Below are 20,778 nucleotides of genomic sequence, written 5' to 3'. Positions count from 1 at the left end.
TTAAATTTGATGTCAGCATTATTTTCGATGTAAACTCCAAATCACTGCATCAAATTTTACATCAAAAAAGAATATTTTTCTCTCTCTTAATTGTTATATTGTTATTTCTTATTTCGTCTATGTTTTCTTATTTCATGAAACAAATTCTTTCGAAAACATTGGCCATATATTATTCATGGTCAATATCAATTAATACTTTATTGAATGTTTATTATTTTCAGTTATTTTTAAGTACATTGTATTATTTGTTTAAAAACTTATATATTCACATTTTTAATTTTTGTGAAGGTTACTTGTAGTCATATCTAATTATAATTTATAGTAGAATTAACATAAATTAAAAAAATCATATATAGACAAATTTAATTTATAAAAAAAGCTAAATTTAATATCTACTTAATATTATAAAAATATTACATAAAAGATAATTAAATATAAAAAGATTTAATTAAAACATATAATTTATATAATGTTTAATTAAAAGTTTGTATAATGAAATAATTTTAAATACTAAAAAAGTGAAATTGTGTGATGAATAGTGTTACACACACCAAATTTGGTATGGGTTGGAGCTCAAAAACTCCAAATTTTACACCAAATAAGAATTTGGTGTAAAATTTGGTGTTGAGTTAAAGACAGTCTAATACACGTACATAAAAAAAACCATTAAGATTTTGAAATCATATTTTATGACACCGAAATTTTTTTAAAAAGATACAACATTTACGAAAATGCAATGAATGTTGGTCATTAATCTTGTGAGGTCCGATCCGACTAATTTTGGGGGCTAATGGAGTCGGTCGACTAATTTCCAAGAAATTAGTGTAGTAACTCATTCATAAAATCTTGAATTTCTATTTCATAATACCAAAAAGCTAAAAGTAAGAGACGTCAATAATAAAAATGCGATGGGTATGGCTCACCAGACCTGACCTAGCCAAATTTGTGGACCAACAAAGTCTATCAACTTACTTTAAAATAAGAATAAGTCGATTACTAAAGAAACACCGGACAAGGGCCTAAAATATCCCTTAAAGTATTGAAAATGGTATAAAATTACCCTTCATCGACCTATTGGCTCTAAAATGCTCTTTTCATCCACCTATTGGCTCCAAATTACCCTTGTCATCCACCTTTGGGTTCAAAATTGACCATTTTTTAATTGTTTTAAAATTAAACTCTTTAAATATTTTTTAAAATACTAGATACTAGTCACCAAGATTGTGAGGCTCGATCTCAACCAGTTTGGCGCTAGAAGAGTCGGAGACTAATTTTCAAAACATTTGTAGACTAACACAAAAAAAAAACTCTTAAATATTAAATTTCTATTCCGTGGCACCTTAATGAAATCATTTCGAGTCTTTTGATATATAATTTGCTTGGTATAATTAATATTTTTAGTACATCAAATTTTAAATTAAAAAACGAAAAAGGATGAAGAAGAAGGGCGAAAGAACCCCAAATTATTTGAAACATATCGTTTGCTTATCAACGGTGAAAAATGATGTTTAGTTGATTGTTCTTTAATCTCCACATATTTTATTTTTGATGAAATTAGTAGACGAATACTTATATTTTGCCTCACTTGACTGTTTTGTGTTATTTTTAAGTATTTATATATTTGATTAAACAAAATGTATAATTATACATTTTAACTTTTGATTATGAGATATAAATATTTTTAATTTTAGTTGGCCTCGTAAATACACTCATCCAATCCAAAAAGCCTAATTGCACTTTTTTCAAAATAAGAGATTAACTTTACGAATAAATTGTGATATGAATACTTTTTGTCAAGTAAATACGTCATGTTCATTATTATATGGACATCCATTTTTCCAGCTAAGTCAGGTGGGATAAGCAAACTGATGAGGTAATTTTTAAATTATTCTTTCTTTAATTTAAGTTAACGAGAAGAGTAATCATGCATTAGATGATATAATATACCTCCAAAGGATTGACTCGTTCAATTCAAAATTATTAACTTTCATGGTTATCGATGGGCTGTATGAGTTTTCACTATGTCTATTCATGGTTCAAAGTGAATAAATTCTTTTCAATTAAGATTTTAACCTAATCTAAATCAAAGTAGTTAAAATTATTACTATTTTTAGAAATAACAGTACAAAAGGAGGATGAAGAATAGATTAAAAGAAAATGTAGACGAGCAACAATCGAATCGTCAACCGGAAAAAATGACGATCGAAACGATATCTCGCCGATATCACTTTGCCTCCTATAAATTCATATAAAAATGACGAAACACACCAGAAAAATTGTTCATCATTCGATCAGAAGGAGGTATCAAACATATATACAAAGATCTTATTCCTATTTAGCAAAAATAGAAAAACTAATTTCATATAATTATTTTGAGAAAAAAAAACACAAAAGAATAGGTTAAAATTAGCTTCTGTATGTGATTAGAGAACAGAAGCTACCATTAGAAACCTGAGAACCGCCATTTACTCTAGAGAAGAATGACTATCACTGCAGCTATTAAGGCCATTTATATAGATAGCCAAACCCTAGAAAAAACTTCAGAAATGGGCCTGGTTTTGGCCCAGTTAGGGATTTATGGGCTTTGGATAAGTGAGAGTTTATAAGTTTAGCCCAATTTAAAATCAGCCTAAAACTAAAACAGGAAATAAGAGCAAATAACTCCTCAACTGGCCCAATTGACCCCCCGTAGCCCAATCTCTGCCGGAAAAGTGGAAGAAACGCCATCTCTTCTCCGTCGGAGTTTTCCATCATTGTGCCCTCTCGAATTTTCAGATTCAGTTGAACTCAAAAGTAGTATCATCCTACATTGAGTTCCTCCTGGTGCGCTTTAGTGATTTTTTTCTATCAAAAATATGTTTTTTGAAAAGAAAAATGGTCTCAATGTTTTTGATTTTAATTTTGGGACGGGTGAGACGGGTCTTGTTATAATATCATGTGACATTAACTGTTAGGTCTAACTCACACCGCAAAAAGTTAGCTTTTGTTCAAGGCTTATAACAAGTTCACCTATCTTAAATTACCATGAATGTGGAACTTTTGTGTTTTTAATTTTAATTGTTTGAACTTTTGATTGAGATTGAACTTGCTGACTTTGCCTTTAGTTTTTGGATAAGAAAAGCTTTTAAACTTGCTATAAAACTATTGAAAATAGAACAGAATGAAAACAGGGATTGAAGTAGTTACTTCTGGTTGATATTGTTGCTCCGTGTTTGCCTTTAGTTAATGCATTCTGATCTCTTTCTCTACCATAGTTGCATTCACATGTTCACGAATAGCCAAAGGCAAGAAGAACGCACTGGAAAATATGGAACTCCGAGGGTGGAATACCTTCAGGTTAGTCCTCCTTACTTGAGATATAGTTCATAGAAAGCAGATTGGAATAACAAAACTTTATCTGCTGAAGTTAAGCAAACATTACTTGTACATGAAATTTTGGATAAGCAAGAAACTTGTTTGCGTATTTCACTTATCTATACTTACATTCTTGTTCAGCAATTGGTGACTCAGTTTCAGAATGCATCTTCTGAAGGTATGCTTAGAGTTCTCTGCAACTATTTTGTAATGTCCAAGCAATATATGTGACTCCAATATATTATTGTTGTTTCAGAGACAAAAGAGAAGATTGTTGCTAATTTGGCCAACTTTGCATATGATCCTTACAACTTTACGTTCTTGCGTCAAGTTAAGAAACTTCTTAATGAGTGCTTCGAGTATTGTAATCATCGAATTTTCCTGGTTTCTTGCCTAAACATATCTTGTGATGTTAAACAGCTTAATGTAATAGAGCTTTTCCTCGACTGTTTAACTGAGCCTAATGAGAAGCTTGTGGAATTTGGGATTGGAGGAATCTGCAATGCGTGTGCTGGTAAGATATAAGCTTTTTGTAATAAACTGCTCCAAGAATTACCTCTTCTCCATGTCAGTTGATGCATTTATGACTTGCAGATCCAGCAAATGCTGCTCTTGTCACTCAAAATGACGGTATCCCCCTCATCGTCCAGTGTTTGTCAAGTCCTGTTAGGAGCACTGTAAGCACGTTAACAAACATTTTGTGGTGTTTCTAGTTTATAAGTGCTTTGATCATCGCATGGTACTTATATGAGCATAGCGCGGGAACACTTCAATCTTGCTGCTGTAAATTGAACTCGTAGAATACCATCATCTGTCAATCTTGTTCATAAATTTGAGTAGGGCTTATACAATGTGCTTATTGTTAATAGTTGGTCTTGTGACTTTCTGCAACTTTAGGCAGCACGAGGAGTAAAATGGTGAAGACTTGTATCTTTTTAGTATTTGTGGTCTAGTCTTGGACTGTTCTTTTCGGTGCGGGTTGTTTTTACTTCTCAAACTCAACTTCAATATTGAAGAGACACATCTGCAACTTCTCAGGAACATGACTCTAAATAAGTAGATATCGAGATTGAGAATTAGGATAGAATGTTAGTAGAAAGTCGACAGGTGTTTAGGTTCTCTCATATTACTTTAGTCTCCTACTTTCTTAGGGTTCACTTTTATTATTACATGTTCTAGTCTCCTATTTTCTTAGAGTTCAATTCTATTATTACATGTTTCTTTTCCTTTATAGTAGGGGTAAGATTGTGTACGCTCCACTCTCCTCAAAGCCGACTTATAATGATACGGAGTTCGATTTTGCAGGTAAATTATGCTCTAGGAGCTTTGTATTATCTTTGCAATGCATCAAACAAGGAAAAGATCTTAAAACCAGAGGTAATTGATGCAATAAAGAGTTATGCAGCTGCAAGTGAAGTTAGTACAAGCTTCAGTAACTTGGCCCAGGCTTTCTTAGATAAACATGTTCCCCAAGCTTATTGAAATGGATGAAAATAAAATTACTGTTGAAAATCAATGCTACTAACATCTTTAAAAGCATGGAATTGGAAAATTATTGGTCAGGTTTAGGGGATTGAAATATAAATATTTTGTTAAACCTGTTTTGATAGGCTCTTTCTTAAATCGATAAACGTCATTGTAGTTAAACCTCACTCGTAAAATTGTACTGGTATGGTATTTTAACTATTGTAATATTTATCACAAGAAACTTCACAATGTTTTCTTCCCAATCTCACAAATGAAACATTTACATTTTGACAAAGACAAGTGTCTCAAAAATGACAAACAAGAAACCAACAAAAATATGTATATAATATATAATTGAAATATAACAAAGTCCCACAATCATCTCACATCCAACACTCCCAAACAAAAGCCAACTCATACCCTAAGAAATCAAATAAATAAAATCCAAAACAAGACATTATACAAAAACGAAAGAAAGTAAAAACACAAAATAGCTTTTCTTCTTTTTTTTATTAAGAAAATAACGTAAACTTTATAGTCTTTTTTTTTTTCACTTTTGAGGACTGGTTTTCACAACAGTAACAGGACATGTTGCATTTTGCACCACATAGTTACTGACACTTCCAAGTAACACCCTGCAAATATTAAACAGTCACAAATTAACCCCACATATTGTTTTTAAAAAATTAAAACTTAAATAAGTAACATTTCACTAAACTCATTTTAGCTCATTTAATATTTATTCGCCCAATTTGAGTTTATTATACTCATCCATTTATTAACTCAATTCATTTTGATCGATCTAAATTTATACTTTCGTGTTTACCTTTTAAGAACTCCTAAGCCTCTGCCTCCAATTACAAGTGAATCAAGTTTGAGACTTTCAGCAGCATCACACAGTTTCTCTCTTGCATCTCCCCAATACACCTTTGACACCACTGTCACCTGTTTATTATCCCGCAAATTATTAATTAAACAATACTTATTCTTAGTATACAACAGAAAAAAAATTTAAATCAGGTAATTGATTCATAAAATAAATAAAAAATAAAATAAAATAGAAGTTCAAAAGGACACGTGTCGTTGATTAAATCATCATGAAAGAAGTAGAAGAAGCAAAGAGCAAGAGAAACTACTACTAATATGGTAACAATAGATCGTCTGCCTCACGCTCCTTAATTTGATATAATACCTATATTAAACACTAAATTTGATTTTAAATTTTAACTTTGACTTTTAACTTTCGTAACGTAAAAACAGAAACTTTAACTATTTAATTTTTAAATAAATAAACACATGAGTCTTACATGACAAAATAAACATAGAATACTACTATGTAGGACAAAAAAAAAGACACGTAGAATATGTGTGTCTATTAATTCAAATTTATGTGTCTATTTGTGCACATCTAAAATTGAAAGACATAAATGTAATTTAAAGTAGAGTTAAAAAGAATATTTATGTATTATGCCCTTAATTTTAGGTGTAAACACAATAAATTATTTTATGCATCGAACTGTCCATAAAAGCAAAGAGAAAGAACAAAGAAATAAGAAGAGTAAATTATAATTATTTACCTTTTTGAGTTTGGCAACAGGCTCAAGCATATCAATAACCTCTTTGTCAGGATTTAATCCATAGTACTTAGACACATTAATCTGTTTAAATTCATCCAAAGGTATCAAAGCTGCATCAAACAATAAAAAAAATCATCAATATATATGTCTAATTAATTAAAATGAATAACTCATAAATAAAATCCGAAAAAAATCTACACAACCTCATGAAAATAGAGAGATTGACAAAAATTAATCTAACTACAACAAACAACAACATAGGTGAAATCTTAAAAGGCTGATGTGTATACACTTTAAAAAACTGTTTTCGATAGATCTTCGACTTGAAAAATAATTGATTAGAATGAAATAAACAAAACAAAAAAGAAAGACTTACGTGATCCAGTATCTTCAAAGAGTTGTTTACTAGTTGGTTCAACTTTAGAAGAAACAACATGAATAATAATAATTGTGTCACCTTCTTCAATTAAATTATCAATTGCCCATTTTAGAGCTATTTTGCTTGTTGCTGAATAATCCATTCCAATTCCTATTATACGTGCTTTCCCCATATGTTTTTTTTTTTTTTGAAAAAAAAATCTTAATTTTTTCTCTTTGATTTATTTTCTCTCTCTATGTGTATATATGTTAGTTTTGTGGTGTTTCTGTATTTATATTAGTTTTGGGGTTTGGATTTCTAATAATCCAAATGAGAAGAAGTTCTTGAAGGACCTAGAAGGTGGAAGACCTTTATGTTTCTTAATAAATTATTACTTAAAAAAAGGGAAAAGATATAATTTTGTCTTTGTTAATTGATTCGAAATTTGAATTTACAATTATGGGGCGTTACTGCTGATTATTTAAGTGTTTGTATTTTAATTATTTGAAAGTTAAATAATTTAAATTTAATTAAAAATTTGTTTTGTAAAATTTTTAATTTTTAAAAGAAAGTTTATATATTGAAAATTAAGTAATTTAAGTTTAATAAAGTTTGACCATGGAATTTTTAGATTTTTTTTAAAATAAAATTTTCATATTTATAAATTACATAAAAATATTAAAAGTCACAGTAAATAATAATTTAAAATATTTAAAAAATATATAAAAAAATTTATAAAAAAATAAAAGTATTTGAATTTTAAAATTTGAAATGTGTCACAAAAAGAATAACTAAAATGAAATATTTAAGAAAGATAAATGAAACATCTAATTTGTATAAGTAATACTCAATATATGTACTAGAGGTAGTATGTAGTATAAAGACCATAAGAAATGTAACATTTTGTTTTTATTTTTCTTGATTTTTCGCTCCAAAATTTTACTCCATATTTTAATTTAAAACTAGTTAAAAAGCTAAGAAAACATGTTATTCTTTGTATTAAAAGTTTATTCATTAATACATAAAACTCTCGAATTCAAATTTCTAATAAAATATAATCAATTATATTCATTTTACCATAATTATTAGATAATTATTTTATTATTTGTAAGGCAAGAAACATAATGATTTGAAAAGAAAAAAAAAAGGTAAGGAATATACACCGTGCTTTTATTATGTCTTTAATGAGATGACAAGGGAATATTGCTAAAAAGAAAAAAAGAAGTTGCCCCAATCTTAAATAATGTCATTTTCATCCTCTTTAAAGTTTTTAATTTCCTTTTTTGTATAATTAATATAAACTCACACAATTTCTAAATTAGTTGTGTGATATCAAAAAATAATTAGAGAATTATTTTCTACTTTTTATGTTCTAAAATAAATATAATGAGTAAATTATTTTAATTTTCTTGTAAGAATATAACATATGTATATATTTATGTTTAACCAAGAAAAGCAAGTTAGTGGATTCTCATCGAAACTTCTAACATACTTATTTGATTTTGAATCATAACTAATAACAGATAGTATTAAATAAATAGTATTAAATAATATTAGTATTTACTGTGTACTAATCCTAGTCCTATTAGAATTAGTACTCCTTATACCTAGTCCTGTTAGGATTAGTACTCCTTCCTATATCTCCTATATATATCTCCCTTATTAGGTTAACACTTCAATACAATCAATATTCCTTCATGGTATCAAGAGCCAGAAAACCTAGATCTTCTTTTCTCTGGGTTTTTTTTCTCTTTAGGACACCGATCGTTCCCTCTCTTCTCTTGGGCGGCGGCAGCCATGACAACCGAGGTGGATCCTCTCGATTTACTTCCTTCTGGCGTTAAACTCCTTCTCATGCATCTTCATGCCCTGATTCCTAAAAAATTATCAGACATAAATTATCCTACATGGAAAATCACCGTTCTTACAGCCCTTGAGACCAATTACCTTCTCAAATACGTTGATGGAAGCACAGAACCGCTGCCGGCCGCCACAATTACCAAAGGCACGAAAACTATGGCGGAGTATTTAGACGAGGTCTCCACCATCATCACAGCCCTCGACACCATGAACGAAATCATTCCCGAAAAAGATCTCGTCTTGTGCGTCGTTCGGGGGCTCCCATCAGCTTACTCCTTCATTAAACAGGCGGTTCGCATCAGTCCAACGCCCGTTTACCTGGCTACTCTCTCCTCGTGGCTAAAAAGTGAAGAAATCAACGTGGATCTGGAGAGAAAACTTCTTCTCCGAGAAGCCACTGTTATGGAGCCGGCCACCGCCCTCACAGCAAGCCAGAACTATCGCGGGGGGTGTGGTGGCGGCCGGCAGGGCAGTCGCGGCGGCTACGGCAGAAACAGCGGAGGCCGCAGGCGCGGCGATCGGCAGGGCAGTCATTTGCCATACGAACGGCAGCAACAACAGCCTGCACTCCTTCGGCAGCGGCGGGCAGTCATCTTCCAGCGGCGGACAGGGCACTTACGAGTGAGATCGTCCAACTTGTCAAATCTGTCAGAAACAGGACACATCGCTGTTCGTTGTTGGTTTCGGTATGAGGAGAGCCGCAATAGTGATAACCGTGCCAATTATGCATCTCAAGCCGGCCCTTCCTCTGAATGACTGTTGGATACTGGGGCCAACATGCACGTTACTTCTGATCTATCCAAGCTTAACACTCCAAATCCATATCATGGCTCCAATGGTATTACTGTTGGCAACGGTGAGTCCCTTAATATTTCTCACACTGGCACGGGTACCATTAAAACACCTACCGCTATCTTTCACCTAGGTAACCTTACCCACGTCCCTTCTATTAAAACCAATCTCCTTTCAGTTCACCAATTCACAAAAGACAATAATTGCTCACTCTTGTTCACCTCTAATGATTTTCAGATCCTAGACAATACCACCAAGAGGGTGATTTTTCAAGGCCACTGTGAGCATGGTCAATACGTTCTTCCTGGCACAAGTTCGTCTCCACCCAGCTTCAGAAAGCGTTCCTGTGGCTCCGGTGGCTCTTTCGGCTGATGGCCACAGTCTGTTGTGGCACAGTCATCTGGGTCACCCGTCTACTCAAATAATAAATTCTTTAATGTCTCAATTAGGTTTTTCTTCCATTCATGTAAACAATTGTGACTCCTGTTCAATTGCTAAATCTCATAAATTACCTTTTACTTTATCTGAGAAGCGTACAACTGCACCTTTTCAACTTATTCATTCTGACCTATGGGGTCCTACTGTTGTTCCTTCATTTACTGGTTTTCGCTATTATATTTGTTTTGTGGATGATTTTACAAAATACACTTGGTTGTACCCACTAAAACACAAATCACAGGCATACACCACCTTTGTCACTTTTGAACAAATGGTCAAAACACAATTCAATTCTCATGTTAAACTTTTTCGAAGTGATAATGGAAAGGAATATGTAAATAACATCTTTGGCCAGTTTCTGCAATCCCTCGGAATTATACATCAAACCTCCTGTCCATACACTCCCGAACAGAATGGGGTGGCTTAGCGTAAGCATCGCCATCTCATTGAAACGGTGGTTACTCTTCTACATCAATCTCATCTCCCTGTCTCCTTTTGGGTAGAAGCTCTAGCCACCGCAAACTACCTCATTAACAGAATGCCCAGTCACACTCTCTCCAACAAATCACCCTATCAACTCCTTTACCAAGAACTTCCTAATTATACCAACCTTCGCGTCTTTGGGTGTCTTGCCTACCCTTGGCTACGCCCTCATATTACTCACAAATTACAACCCCGATCCCGTCCTTGTATTTTTTTGGGCTATCATCCTACATCCAAGGGTTATCGCTGTCTTGACCCACAAACTCATAAAGTCTACATATCTCGTCATGTCAAATTTGTCGAAAATGAGTTTCCCTACGAGTCTATTTCCTCCTCCACAAATACATCATTCATTGGCGTCCTTCCCCTTTTTCCAACATACTCACAGTGTCCCTCACCACCTTCCCCCACACCTCCACCCACTACCCAACCACCCCTCATCACCACTTCGACCGTCACCTACAATACACCCGCAACCACCACCCACACTCACAACCAACCCGAACCACCCCATACCCATAACATCTCCAGCTCGATCCGTTTTGGGTCCTTCCAGGCCACCCCCGAATCACCACCGCCCGTGCCACCCCCAATACTCATCCCATGTTAACCCGTGGCAAAGTCGGTATCTTTAAACCCAAAACCTTTCAGGCTACCATACTACCAAATACACCCCATCCCGATAGTGAACCAACAACCTACTCTGTTGCCTCAAAAAATGCTTATTAGCGTCATGCTATGGATGACGAGTTTAAGGATTTGACTGATCAGAAAACTTGGGTTCTTGTACCTAAGCCCCATGGGCGGCACCCAATGGGCTGTAAATGGGTGTACAAAATTAAACACAATGCAGATGGCAGTATTTCCAGGTACAAGGCTCGTTTGGTTGCTAAAGGCTACAATCAGGAGTATGAGCTTGATTACTCCGAGACATTCAGTCCTGTTATTCGGCAGGAAACCATTCGCCTGGTATTGTCACTCGCCGTGTGCAACAATTGGCTCATCAATCAGTTGGATGTTTCCAATGCTTTTCTTCATGGCATGCTTGATGAAACTATCTACATGACGCAACCACCGGGCTATGTTGATCCCCGCTTCCCTCAACATGTTTGCAAACTCCAGAAGTCTCTGTATGGGCTCAAGCAAGCCCCCCGTACTTGGTACACACGTCTGAAAACGTTCCTCCAGGGACTCGGCTTCACGTGTTGCGTACACGACACGAGTCTGTTTACTCGACATTCAGCACACGGTACAGTCATTCTTCTTGTCTATGTAGATGATATCATTATTACAGGCTCTACTGCAGCTCTCATTCAGGATGTCACTCGATCTATGCATACTACCTTCAAAATGAAGGACCTTGGCCCGTTACATTATTTTCTGGGAATGGAGGTTTCTCGGACAGGCAGCGGCTTGTTTCTTCATAAGTCAAAATATGCTCGAGATCTGTTGCAGAAAGCTGGACTGGAAAAATGCACCAGTCAACCAACACCGATGGCAGTCTCTTCGTCTACGAATGGAGCCGACACCCCCTTTGCCGATATCACCCACTTCCGCAGCCTCATTGGGGCTCTACAGTATCTGGCCATTACCCGTCCTGACATCCAGTTTGCTGTCAACCGAGTTGCTCAGCGCATGCATCAACCAAGTGAACATGATTACCATTGTCTAAAACGCATTCTCAGGTACATTTTTGGCACTCTTGGTCGTGGTTTACTCATTCGACCCGGGGACTTGGAGCTTCGGGGTTTCTCAGATTCAGATTGCGCGAATGATAAAAATGACAGAAAATCTACATCGGGGTTTCTCATTTTTTTGGGGCCGAACCTGATCTCCTGGTGTACAAAAAAACAACCCAAGGTCTCTCGGTCCTCGACTGAAGCTGAATACCGCGCCCTTGCTCTTCTTGCTGCTGAGACCATGTGGGTCACATATATTCTTCGCGAACTCCGCACCACTCACACTGTTCCTGCTCTCTATTGCGACAACAAATCAACCATCTGTGTGGCCAAGAATTTCGTCCTATACACCAGAATGAAGCATGTTGATACCGATTGTCTCTTTGTTCGCGATGAAGTTCAGGCCGGCACCATGACTGTTTAGTATGTACCTACTGAAGAACAACCTGCTGATATTCTCACCAAGCCTCTCCCGAGCCGACAGCACGATTACCTCAGTTCCAAGCTTCCGTCCGCTTCCGCTCAACTCAGCTTGAGGGGGGATAATAACAGATAGTATTAAATAAATAGTATTAAATAATATTAGTATTTACTGTGTACTAATCCTAGTCCTATTAGGATTAGTACTCCTTAATCCTAGTCCTGTTAGGATTAAACTCTTTCCTATATCTCCTATATATATCTCCCTTATTAGGTTAACACTTCAATACAATCAATATTCCTTCAATAACCTCATAATTTTTTAATTTATTTTCATTTAGAAGATGGCAATTATTATTCGGATTTTTTATATAAAAAAATCATATAACTCAAATTTTTTACTTAAAAACAAAAAATTATATTTATTCCAATGCAAGGCTCGATAATATGATTCAACATCCATGTGGATAAGAAGTTAAGAACAATACTAAGGGTGTGTTTGACACACTAAAGGGAATTTTTTTTAAAAAAAATTATATAATTTAAACAAATATTTGAAAACAAACAAATGTGTAATATTTTTTAAAAAAATATTTATTTATAATTGAAACAAAGGTGAAATATTCGCATTGGGTGTTTACATTCATTCAATATATGTATGCTATGTGTTAAATTTATAGATTGTTTTATTTAATTTTAATTAATTAACTTGTATTTTACTTTATCAAATCACATAATAATAAATTTTGATGTAAACACTTGGTGTGAATAATTTTTTGTATTTCTTTCTGTTTTTTCTAATAGAAAAGTCATATGTTTATCATTAAAGAAATTGTTTTTCCAATAAGAAAATGATTTTTAAAATTTTTGATCAATCAAACTTAAAATTTTTATTTGTTTAAATAAAAATTAAGGTGAAGTAGGGTCAACAATAACTTTTTCTTTTTTTAATGAAAAATAGATTCATTTTGCAAGTTCATTATTATTATGAGTAATTCCTATAAAGGTCGAATTAATTGTTCGGATCAAAATAAACAGGTGTGGTGTGGAAGCTAGTAATGCGAACCGTGAAAGACCATGAGTAAGAAGTCAAACGAGAAATATACCAAAAGACACAAAGATTCAACGTGGTTCATTTAATTAACCTACGTCTACAAAGGAGATGAAAAATTCACCATACAAATATGAGGGTACAAAATATAGAGATAATAACCTCAACCAATTCACTCGAAATACATGGAAGGTTCACACAAGTGATAACGTATCAAGCTTGTGCCCTTGACACTACGTTGTAAATCCTAATTAAATTAAAAGGAACAAAATTTTCCTACAAGAAAAAAACTAGTCAAAATATTTAAACATTTTTCTAAAAAAAAAAACTATATATGATTTTTTAAAAAATCAGAATAAATAATACCCTAACAGTATTAACATATATAATACTTAAATTCTCAATATAAATACTAACATAAATGATCCTCATCCTTAAAAAATTACGAATACAATAAAAGCATATGTCGATAAAAAAAAATCACCCTAAAATGAAGTTAATTGTTAAGAATGAACAAAGAAAATAAAAAGTTTGTCCTTACCAATCACATCCTAATTCTACATCTTATTTAGATAGATACTAATAAATAATTGTCGTCTTCATATAAGAGTAAGCTTCTGGAGACAGGATCACTACAAAATAGAAGTGCAAAATCCTCATGTCCCTTTGTTTATATTGACAAATTAAGGGCCATAACATACATTATATATTCGAAAATAAAAATATATTAAATTGTATGATTATCTGGGAAACTCTTTTATGTGTGTGACATTCGTAGGTGCTTCCTCAATCATCATCAATTCCTCCTTCCTCTCATTCATTTATTGAAGATGAAGGTAGAGGTATTTTGCCTCTACCATTTTCATTTTCAAGGTTTTCCAAGTTCATCATTTTCATCTTTGAGGTAATTATTTGTTTTTCTTTCTTCCTCTATTTTTTTCTTAGATTCGATTTCTTCAATTTTCCTCTTCATATGCTCTTCCCACGATTTTATTTTTCCCCGAGTCCTATTTTGGTTGAATAGATTTATAATGTTTTGGCCAAAGTCATATGGGGCCACTCAAACTTGTCCTGATTATTCACTTAGACACCTCAACTAGACGTACTACCTATTGAACACCTTAACCACCCCAGATTTGAACCGTAAAACCATTTTTTAATCACTTTTCATTAATTATGTGGCGTGTGTAGTTAACCGCCCCACGTGTATCTGACGTGTATTGAATGACCATTTAAAAAGTCCCACGTGTATTTGTTAATGCCTAAATTTGGGAAAATTCCCAAATCGTTAACTTTCACAGAACAGTTCTCTCTCTCTCTCTCTCTCTCTCTCTCTCTAACTTCACACTTTCTTTTGATTTTAAGCTCTCCATCTCGCGATTCATTCCAATTCCTTGTTCGGTTGTTGTTTCATTCCTCTTCTTCGTGTTAAGATCTATCCTCCTGTAAGTTTGATTTTTGTTTCTTTACATGCTTTCTTATATGAATTTCATAAAGTTGTGGTTTTGTAAAAATGTAGGGTTTTGCGAATATTCTGTCCATTCTTTACTATTACCCAAAATTATGATTTAAAGCTTTGTTTTTTATTTTTTGTATGAGTATATTCCGTTAAATCTAGGGTTTTCTTGATATTTTGTAGGGGCTGCTAACAATTGAACATGGAGGAAATCATATTTACGAAGATTTACCATGGTGGAATCTTATCTGAGTTATAGGTTGTCCCTACTTATGTTGAAAACTGTGTGTCTGCACTAAGGTATATCATCAAGGACCGCTTTTTCATTTTGGAACTATTGTATTATACTAAAGAACTAGGGTATGAAACTGTTGGAGGCTTTTATGTGAAAGAATTATCGAATAAAAAATGGATCCTAATTACAACTGACCAATATTTACTACACCTTATTAAAGACTTAAAACATGAGGACACTTTTGAAGTATATGTCTGTCATGTATTAGATAAATCCTTACTTGACACTGAGGTAACTATAGGATATCTAACTAATGGTGAAGATGGTGAGGTTGTTAACTTAGGTGAAGAAGGTGAGGCTTGTAACCTTAGTGGTGAGGGTGGTGAGGGTGAAGTTGTTAACCTTACTGGTGAGGGTGGTGAGGGTGAGCATGTTAGCCTAGGTGGAGAGGAAGTGGATGATAACCTAAGTGGAGAAGATGCATCTGATTTCTTGAGTAGTGATTCAGATTTAGATATACCTTCAGAAGATGGTTCAGATATTGATGAGGAGCTGAGAGCATTTAGAGAAGAAAGAAGAAACAAAAAACAGAGAAAAAAGGCTACTGAATTTGAAGAAATACCAGTTGGAGAAGCTGGTGGTATAAATAGAGGTTTTGAGGATATTGGAAAGAACAAAACTGACAAATATGCTGGAAAATTGGGTGGAGATGAAGATTACATTGATAGCTCTGACTGTTGGAGTGATGATAGTGATGAACAACTAGATGTGGATGCTGTTAGGGGAGTAGACATACCTGCTAGAAGGAGAAGCAGAAAGGTTAGGTATGATGAAGATAGTGAAGTGTCAACTTTTGAGCTTGGAATGGTCTTTGAAGGGGCAGATCAGTTCAGGAAAGTAGTGGCAGATTATGCTGTAGAGTATAAAAGACAGTTAAAGCTAAGACCTAATGAAAAACATAGAGTGAGGGTGAAGTGCAAAAATGTTAAGTTAAGTGGTTGTTATATGCTTCGATTGACAGGGACTCAGGTGATTTTATTGTAAAGAACTATCATCCTATTCACAAGTGTATTCCATCAAACAGAAATAAGTTGTGTAATTCAAAGTTTATTGCTAGAAAGTTTAAGGACAGAATTATATCTCAACCATACATAAGGATTTGGGAAATTCAAGATTTGGTTAGAAAGACATTGGGTCTTTATGTTGGTAAGACTCTTTGTTACAGGGCTAAACAGAAAATTATGAGGGAAGACATGGGTGATTGGAATCTGGAATTTGCCAGATTGTGTGACTATGCAGATGTGATCAAACAAACCAATCTTGGAAACTCTTGTTGGGTAAAAATTGATAAGGAAACTGAACCAGGGAAGAACCTTTTTGTGTATTTTTATGTATGCTTTCATGCATTTAAGCAAGGATGGTTGGAGGGGTGTAGGAATATAATTGGATTTGATGGTTGTTTTCTCAAGGGAGCTTGTAAGGGTGAATTATTAGTTGCTGTTGGAAAGAATGGGAACAATCAAATGTATCCCATTGCCTGGGATGTTGTGGATACAGAAACAAAACATAGTTGGAGCTGGTTCATAAGTTATTTAATTGTTGATCTAAACTTGGGAACAGGTGAAGGTTTGACTGTGATGTCAGATATGCAAAAGGTATTGTTTATTTCTTTTTTTAGTTTAATATTACTACTCCAATTACTTATTCTGTATATACTTTTTGTTAGGGACTTATTCCTGTATTGTTGGAGTTGTTACCAAATGCTGAGAAAAGAATGTGTGCTAGACATATATGGAGTAATAGGCATGTTAACTGGAAAGGAGAAGAAAGAACGAAACGGTTTTGGAGATGCTCAAAGGCCTCTTTTGAAGTCAAGTTTGGTGAAGAAGTTCATGCAATGTCTAAGCTAGGTAAGAAGAAAATAACAGAGGACTTATTACATTATGATCCCATAAATTGGTGTAGAGCTTTTTTTCAGACTCATTTCAAGTGTGATGTTGTAGAAAATAACATGTGTGAGACTTTCAATTCCTGGATCATAGCTGCTAGACATAAATCAATTATTACCATGCTAGAGGATATTAGGCATAAAATGATGAACAGACATATAGACATGATCAAATTTGCTGAAACATAGACATCAGACATTGCACCTATAGCAAAGGCAATACTAGAAAGAAACCAGGAGTATTCAAAGAACTGTAATGTTCAATGGAATGGGGTGAATGGTTTTGAGATTAGTGATGGAGAATACTCATTTGTTGTTGACTTGGAGAAGAAGCATTGTGACTGTAGGTTGTGGATGTTGAGAGGTATTCCTTGCCCTCATACTATTTGTGCTTATTATTACTGGAATCAAGATCCTGATCAACATGTAGAGAACTGGTATATGAAGGAAACATTTCTCAAGGCTTACAATCATTTCATCCAACCAATACCCAATATGAGAATGTGGCCTAAAACTACAAATCCATCAATAGAGCCTCCAAAACCAAGAAAAATGTCAGGCAGACCTGGCAAGAAGAGAACAAAGAGCAAGGATGAGCCCCAAAAATAGGGAAAAATTTCCAGAAAAGGAGTAAAGTTGACATGTTCCATTTGCAAGAAAATTGGTCATAACAAAGCTGTGTGTACAAGAGTAAGTAATACTAGTCATATTCACATTTGTAAATTGCTTAAAGTTTATAATCATATGTTTTATTTTGTGGTGACATAGTATGGGAGGGGGAGCACTTCTCAACCTACAAGTCAAGGAAACAGCCAACAAAGTTATTCTCAAACAAGAGTAAGATTTGCTTTACATATTCATTTGCCTTAATTTTCATTTAAACAGTTATTCATATGTACTTATTTTTGTTCAACAGGTTAGAACACAAAGTTCTGTTTGTCCTGATACCAGTGCTGTGCCAAGAGTTGTGCCAAGAACTACCCAAACAACAGTAAGATTAGATAATGGCTATCCTTTAAAAATTCATTTGCATTTTAAGTTTGTTGTACAAGTTTTCATATATCTTTATTTATGTTATATAGTCTACAATGGGAGGTCCATCTACAATAGGAGGTCCATCACATTCTACTTCCAGAACCACATATGCAACTACACAATCAAGTCAAACAACTTCTATTTGTGCTGACACAACATCTGTGCCAAGACCTGCTCAAAATAGGGTTCAAGTTGGAACTGGAAGAGGATTGGGAAGAAAAAAAGCTAATGCAAGAGGAACCTCATTTGTTACAGAAAGGGATAGTTCTTCTAGTGAATTGCCACCTTTATCAGGTCACAAGAGACCATACAGTTCTGCCTCATTTGCTGCTGCTACTTGAGAAAACAGAAGGCCTGCAACTGGTTTTGGTGTTTACTCTAATCCTACAACTGGAGCCCAAGTATTAAATGTATGTTCACTTAACATGTTTACCTGTTTTAGTGTATATTTTATAGCCTTATAATCTAACCTTATTTTACACTTTCTATCTTATATTGCAGCCTGGTACATCAAGTGAGAAGATTCTACATGGGCCAACAACATTGAAGAGTGCTTCACCAACTAATATAGACATTGGTTTTAAACCCCGTGGCCTAAAATGGAAGGGAAAAGATGCAGTCAGCACCTCACAGTTACAACAAATGAAAGCTAAAAAGAAAAACTGGAAGTAGTTCATTTGGGAAGTTGGTGTTTATTTGAAAACAATTTACTCTTTGGTTTATTTGAACACTCGTCTAATGTATTTTTGAACATTGTATTTGTGTTAGCAAGACTATGCCTATTGTAAGACAATGGTTTTCTATTACCTCTCAATGCATTTGTGTTATGTATTTCCATTACTTACTATGTGTTATGTATTTTTCAGTAATGCATTTGTGTTATTAACTTACTTTTTGAACAACAACTACACTAACTACTGCAAAACTAAATTCAATTCAATTCCAGAAAAAAATTCAAAACACATGGCAAGTGATCAATTCAATAGAGATCAATTCAACTCAAACTTCCAATTTGATACAAAATATAAAGGACATATACCAATTAAAACATCACTAATCTATCTAGATTAACTACCTAACTACTGCAAAATTAAGTATTACAATCCTGAACTACTATCAACTACAAAATATTAAAGAACCATTTAATAGTTAGTAGACAAAGAAAAACAATCACAATTCGGTTAAATTTGACATTTTCCCAATCCTTTTGGAGTTTAACTTCCTTAAGCTTCTTGTTCAATACCATCAATTTCACTTCACTTTCATTCAATTGAAATTTCAAATAATCTTTTTCTTCTTCAAGCTCTTTCACTTTTCTCTTTAGTCGATCAATCGGATTTTGACCGTCTATGAGTCTATTCATTGAGGATGATTCATCAACATTTTCAAGCGACGGATCAATCCATCTAAAATATCCACATCCACCATTTTCCTACAAAACATATAACAGTAGTAAGACATAATAAATATACCAAAATATTAATTTTTCAAATAGTACAACAAGAACAGTTTTTGTTCGAAAAATAACAAACCTTTGATGATTTGCATCCAAAAAATCGACGACCTGGGTTCAAATGAGTCCTCGAAGTTTTCAGTCGATAATAATAACCACACTTTCATATATCAACCTCGATATTTACTAAAATTTGCGACATTTGATAAAAAAAGAATTGATTTAGAGAAGAAGAGAGAAACTTGGATATTTAGAGAAGAAGAGAGAAACTTGGAGATTTAGAAGTAGACGAGAGAATTGGAGATTTAGGGTTCTAAATGGATTTTGGGGAAGAGAAATTGGGGAAGAGGATTTTGGGGAAGAGAATTGGGGATTTAACTTCAACTTTAACACATTGGGGAAGACGATTTTGGGGAAGAGAAATTGGGGAAGTGTAATGTTAACATTGCTGCCATGTATGCAGTGTAAAAAATGAGAAAAAAATAAATTCACGCGCTCTATTTGCGTGAATCACAAACGATTTGCCATGTAGGCAAAAAATGGTTTTACGGTTCAAATTTGGATAGTTGAGGTGTTCAATAGGTAGTACGTCTAGTTGAGGTGTCTAAGTGAATAATCAGGACAAGTTTGAGTGGCCGCATATGACTTTGGCCTAATGTTTTTATTATAGATTTAGTTTTATGGATTGACCATATTTGAATCTACATTAGTTGAATGTCTAAGTAGGCAGTGGCTGATCTTAAAGCAAGAACTACAAAGTACAAAAACTTACTTGTGAGCCGTGAGCAGTCGCTCATTGAGAATCTAAGACTGGAGAGTCGACTGCTGAGTAATTCTGTGCAGACTACAGAAGTCGTTGGAAGTGAAAGGAGTAAGACTCAAAGTCTCGAGCAGACGAGTTTCTAACTTCTGAAACTTGAGATTGTTCACCTATTAGTCAACCAACAAATGAACAAATGACATTTAAAGGAGGAAATTTTGTTGAAGGAAGTTGATGGAACGTGTCAAAGAAATAGGTTTGGTGGAACATGTACGGTGAAGTTGTTTGGCAAGTTAGAGTTTGAGTTACACTAGGACTAGACTACTAAATTTTAATTTATGTACAAGTCTATACTTTGTACGACTAAAGCTTATGTAGTTGACTATGATAAGGTGTAAATGATATATTTGTG

The 20,778-nt window shown here is 34.0% G+C and overlaps 2 protein-coding genes, 1 long non-coding RNA gene and 1 other non-coding gene across 5 annotated transcripts; 2 read left to right on the top strand and 2 right to left on the bottom strand.

Moving 5' to 3' along the window:
- The first annotated feature begins 1,702 nt into the window (after positions 1-1,702).
- LOC101264917 (uncharacterized) lies at positions 1,703-4,951 on the top strand. Of its 2 annotated transcripts, none has more exons than XM_004236630.5 (7): positions 1,703-1,873; positions 3,255-3,336; positions 3,496-3,532; positions 3,611-3,684; positions 3,775-3,868; positions 3,949-4,031; positions 4,660-4,951. In XM_004236630.5, the coding sequence occupies exons 1-7, from the start codon at positions 1,809-1,811 to the stop codon at positions 4,834-4,836; spliced, it is 612 nt and encodes a 203-aa protein (XP_004236678.2). In that variant the 5' UTR covers positions 1,703-1,808; the 3' UTR covers positions 4,837-4,951. The 2 variants fall into 2 exon arrangements, with proteins under 2 accessions (XP_004236678.2, XP_010319229.1); XM_010320927.4 differs by lacking the exon at positions 1,703-1,873 and adding an exon at positions 2,668-2,823.
- LOC112941439 (small nucleolar RNA snoR111) lies at positions 2,158-2,295 on the bottom strand. Its single transcript, XR_003246722.1, has one exon. It is a non-coding gene; the product is annotated as a small nucleolar RNA snoR111 (small nucleolar RNA).
- A 112-nt stretch (positions 4,952-5,063) lies between the features above and the next one.
- Positions 5,064-7,187, bottom strand: LOC101265425 (universal stress protein PHOS32). The gene is made up of 4 exons (XM_004236631.5): positions 6,775-7,187; positions 6,399-6,508; positions 5,648-5,766; positions 5,064-5,456 (listed from the first exon to the last, which is right to left on the bottom strand). The coding sequence occupies exons 1-4, from the start codon at positions 6,947-6,949 to the stop codon at positions 5,372-5,374; spliced, it is 489 nt and encodes a 162-aa protein (XP_004236679.1). The 5' UTR covers positions 6,950-7,187; the 3' UTR covers positions 5,064-5,371.
- Positions 7,188-16,896: 9,709 nt separating this feature from the next.
- On the top strand, positions 16,897-18,993 carry LOC104646776 (uncharacterized). The gene is made up of 5 exons (XR_011220549.1): positions 16,897-17,808; positions 17,887-17,955; positions 18,035-18,109; positions 18,201-18,563; positions 18,655-18,993. It is a non-coding gene; the product is annotated as an uncharacterized lncRNA (long non-coding RNA).
- The last annotated feature ends 1,785 nt before the right edge of the window (positions 18,994-20,778 follow it).

Source organism: Solanum lycopersicum, chromosome 4 (assembly GCF_036512215.1).
Source record: "Solanum lycopersicum chromosome 4, SLM_r2.1".
NCBI lineage: Eukaryota > Viridiplantae > Streptophyta > Magnoliopsida > Solanales > Solanaceae > Solanum > Solanum lycopersicum.
The sequence above is the reverse complement of the archived record's forward strand: the minus strand, read 5'-3'. Positions and strand labels throughout refer to the sequence as shown.

What these genes read in the sequence shown, in the direction of transcription:
- LOC101264917 (XM_004236630.5), top strand. Translation starts at nt 1,809, where the DNA reads ATGTTCATTATTATATGGACATCCATTTTTCCAGCTAAGTCAGGTGGG. An exon ending in AATCTGCAATGCGTGTGCTG is followed by an intron (nt 3,869 to 3,948) that starts GTAAGATATAAG and finishes TATGACTTGCAG; the next exon opens with ATCCAGCAAATGCTGCTCTT. An exon ending in CAAGTCCTGTTAGGAGCACT is followed by an intron (nt 4,032 to 4,659) that starts GTAAGCACGTTA and finishes TCGATTTTGCAG; the next exon opens with GTAAATTATGCTCTAGGAGC.
- LOC101265425 (XM_004236631.5), bottom strand. Translation starts at nt 6,949, where the DNA reads ATGGGGAAAGCACGTATAATAGGAATTGGAATGGATTATTCAGCAACA. An exon ending in CTTTGAAGATACTGGATCAC is followed by an intron (nt 6,509 to 6,774) that starts GTAAGTCTTTCT and finishes TGTTTGATGCAG; the next exon opens with CTTTGATACCTTTGGATGAA. An exon ending in GGCTTAGGAGTTCTTAAAAG is followed by an intron (nt 5,457 to 5,647) that starts GTAAACACGAAA and finishes TAATATTTGCAG; the next exon opens with GGTGTTACTTGGAAGTGTCA.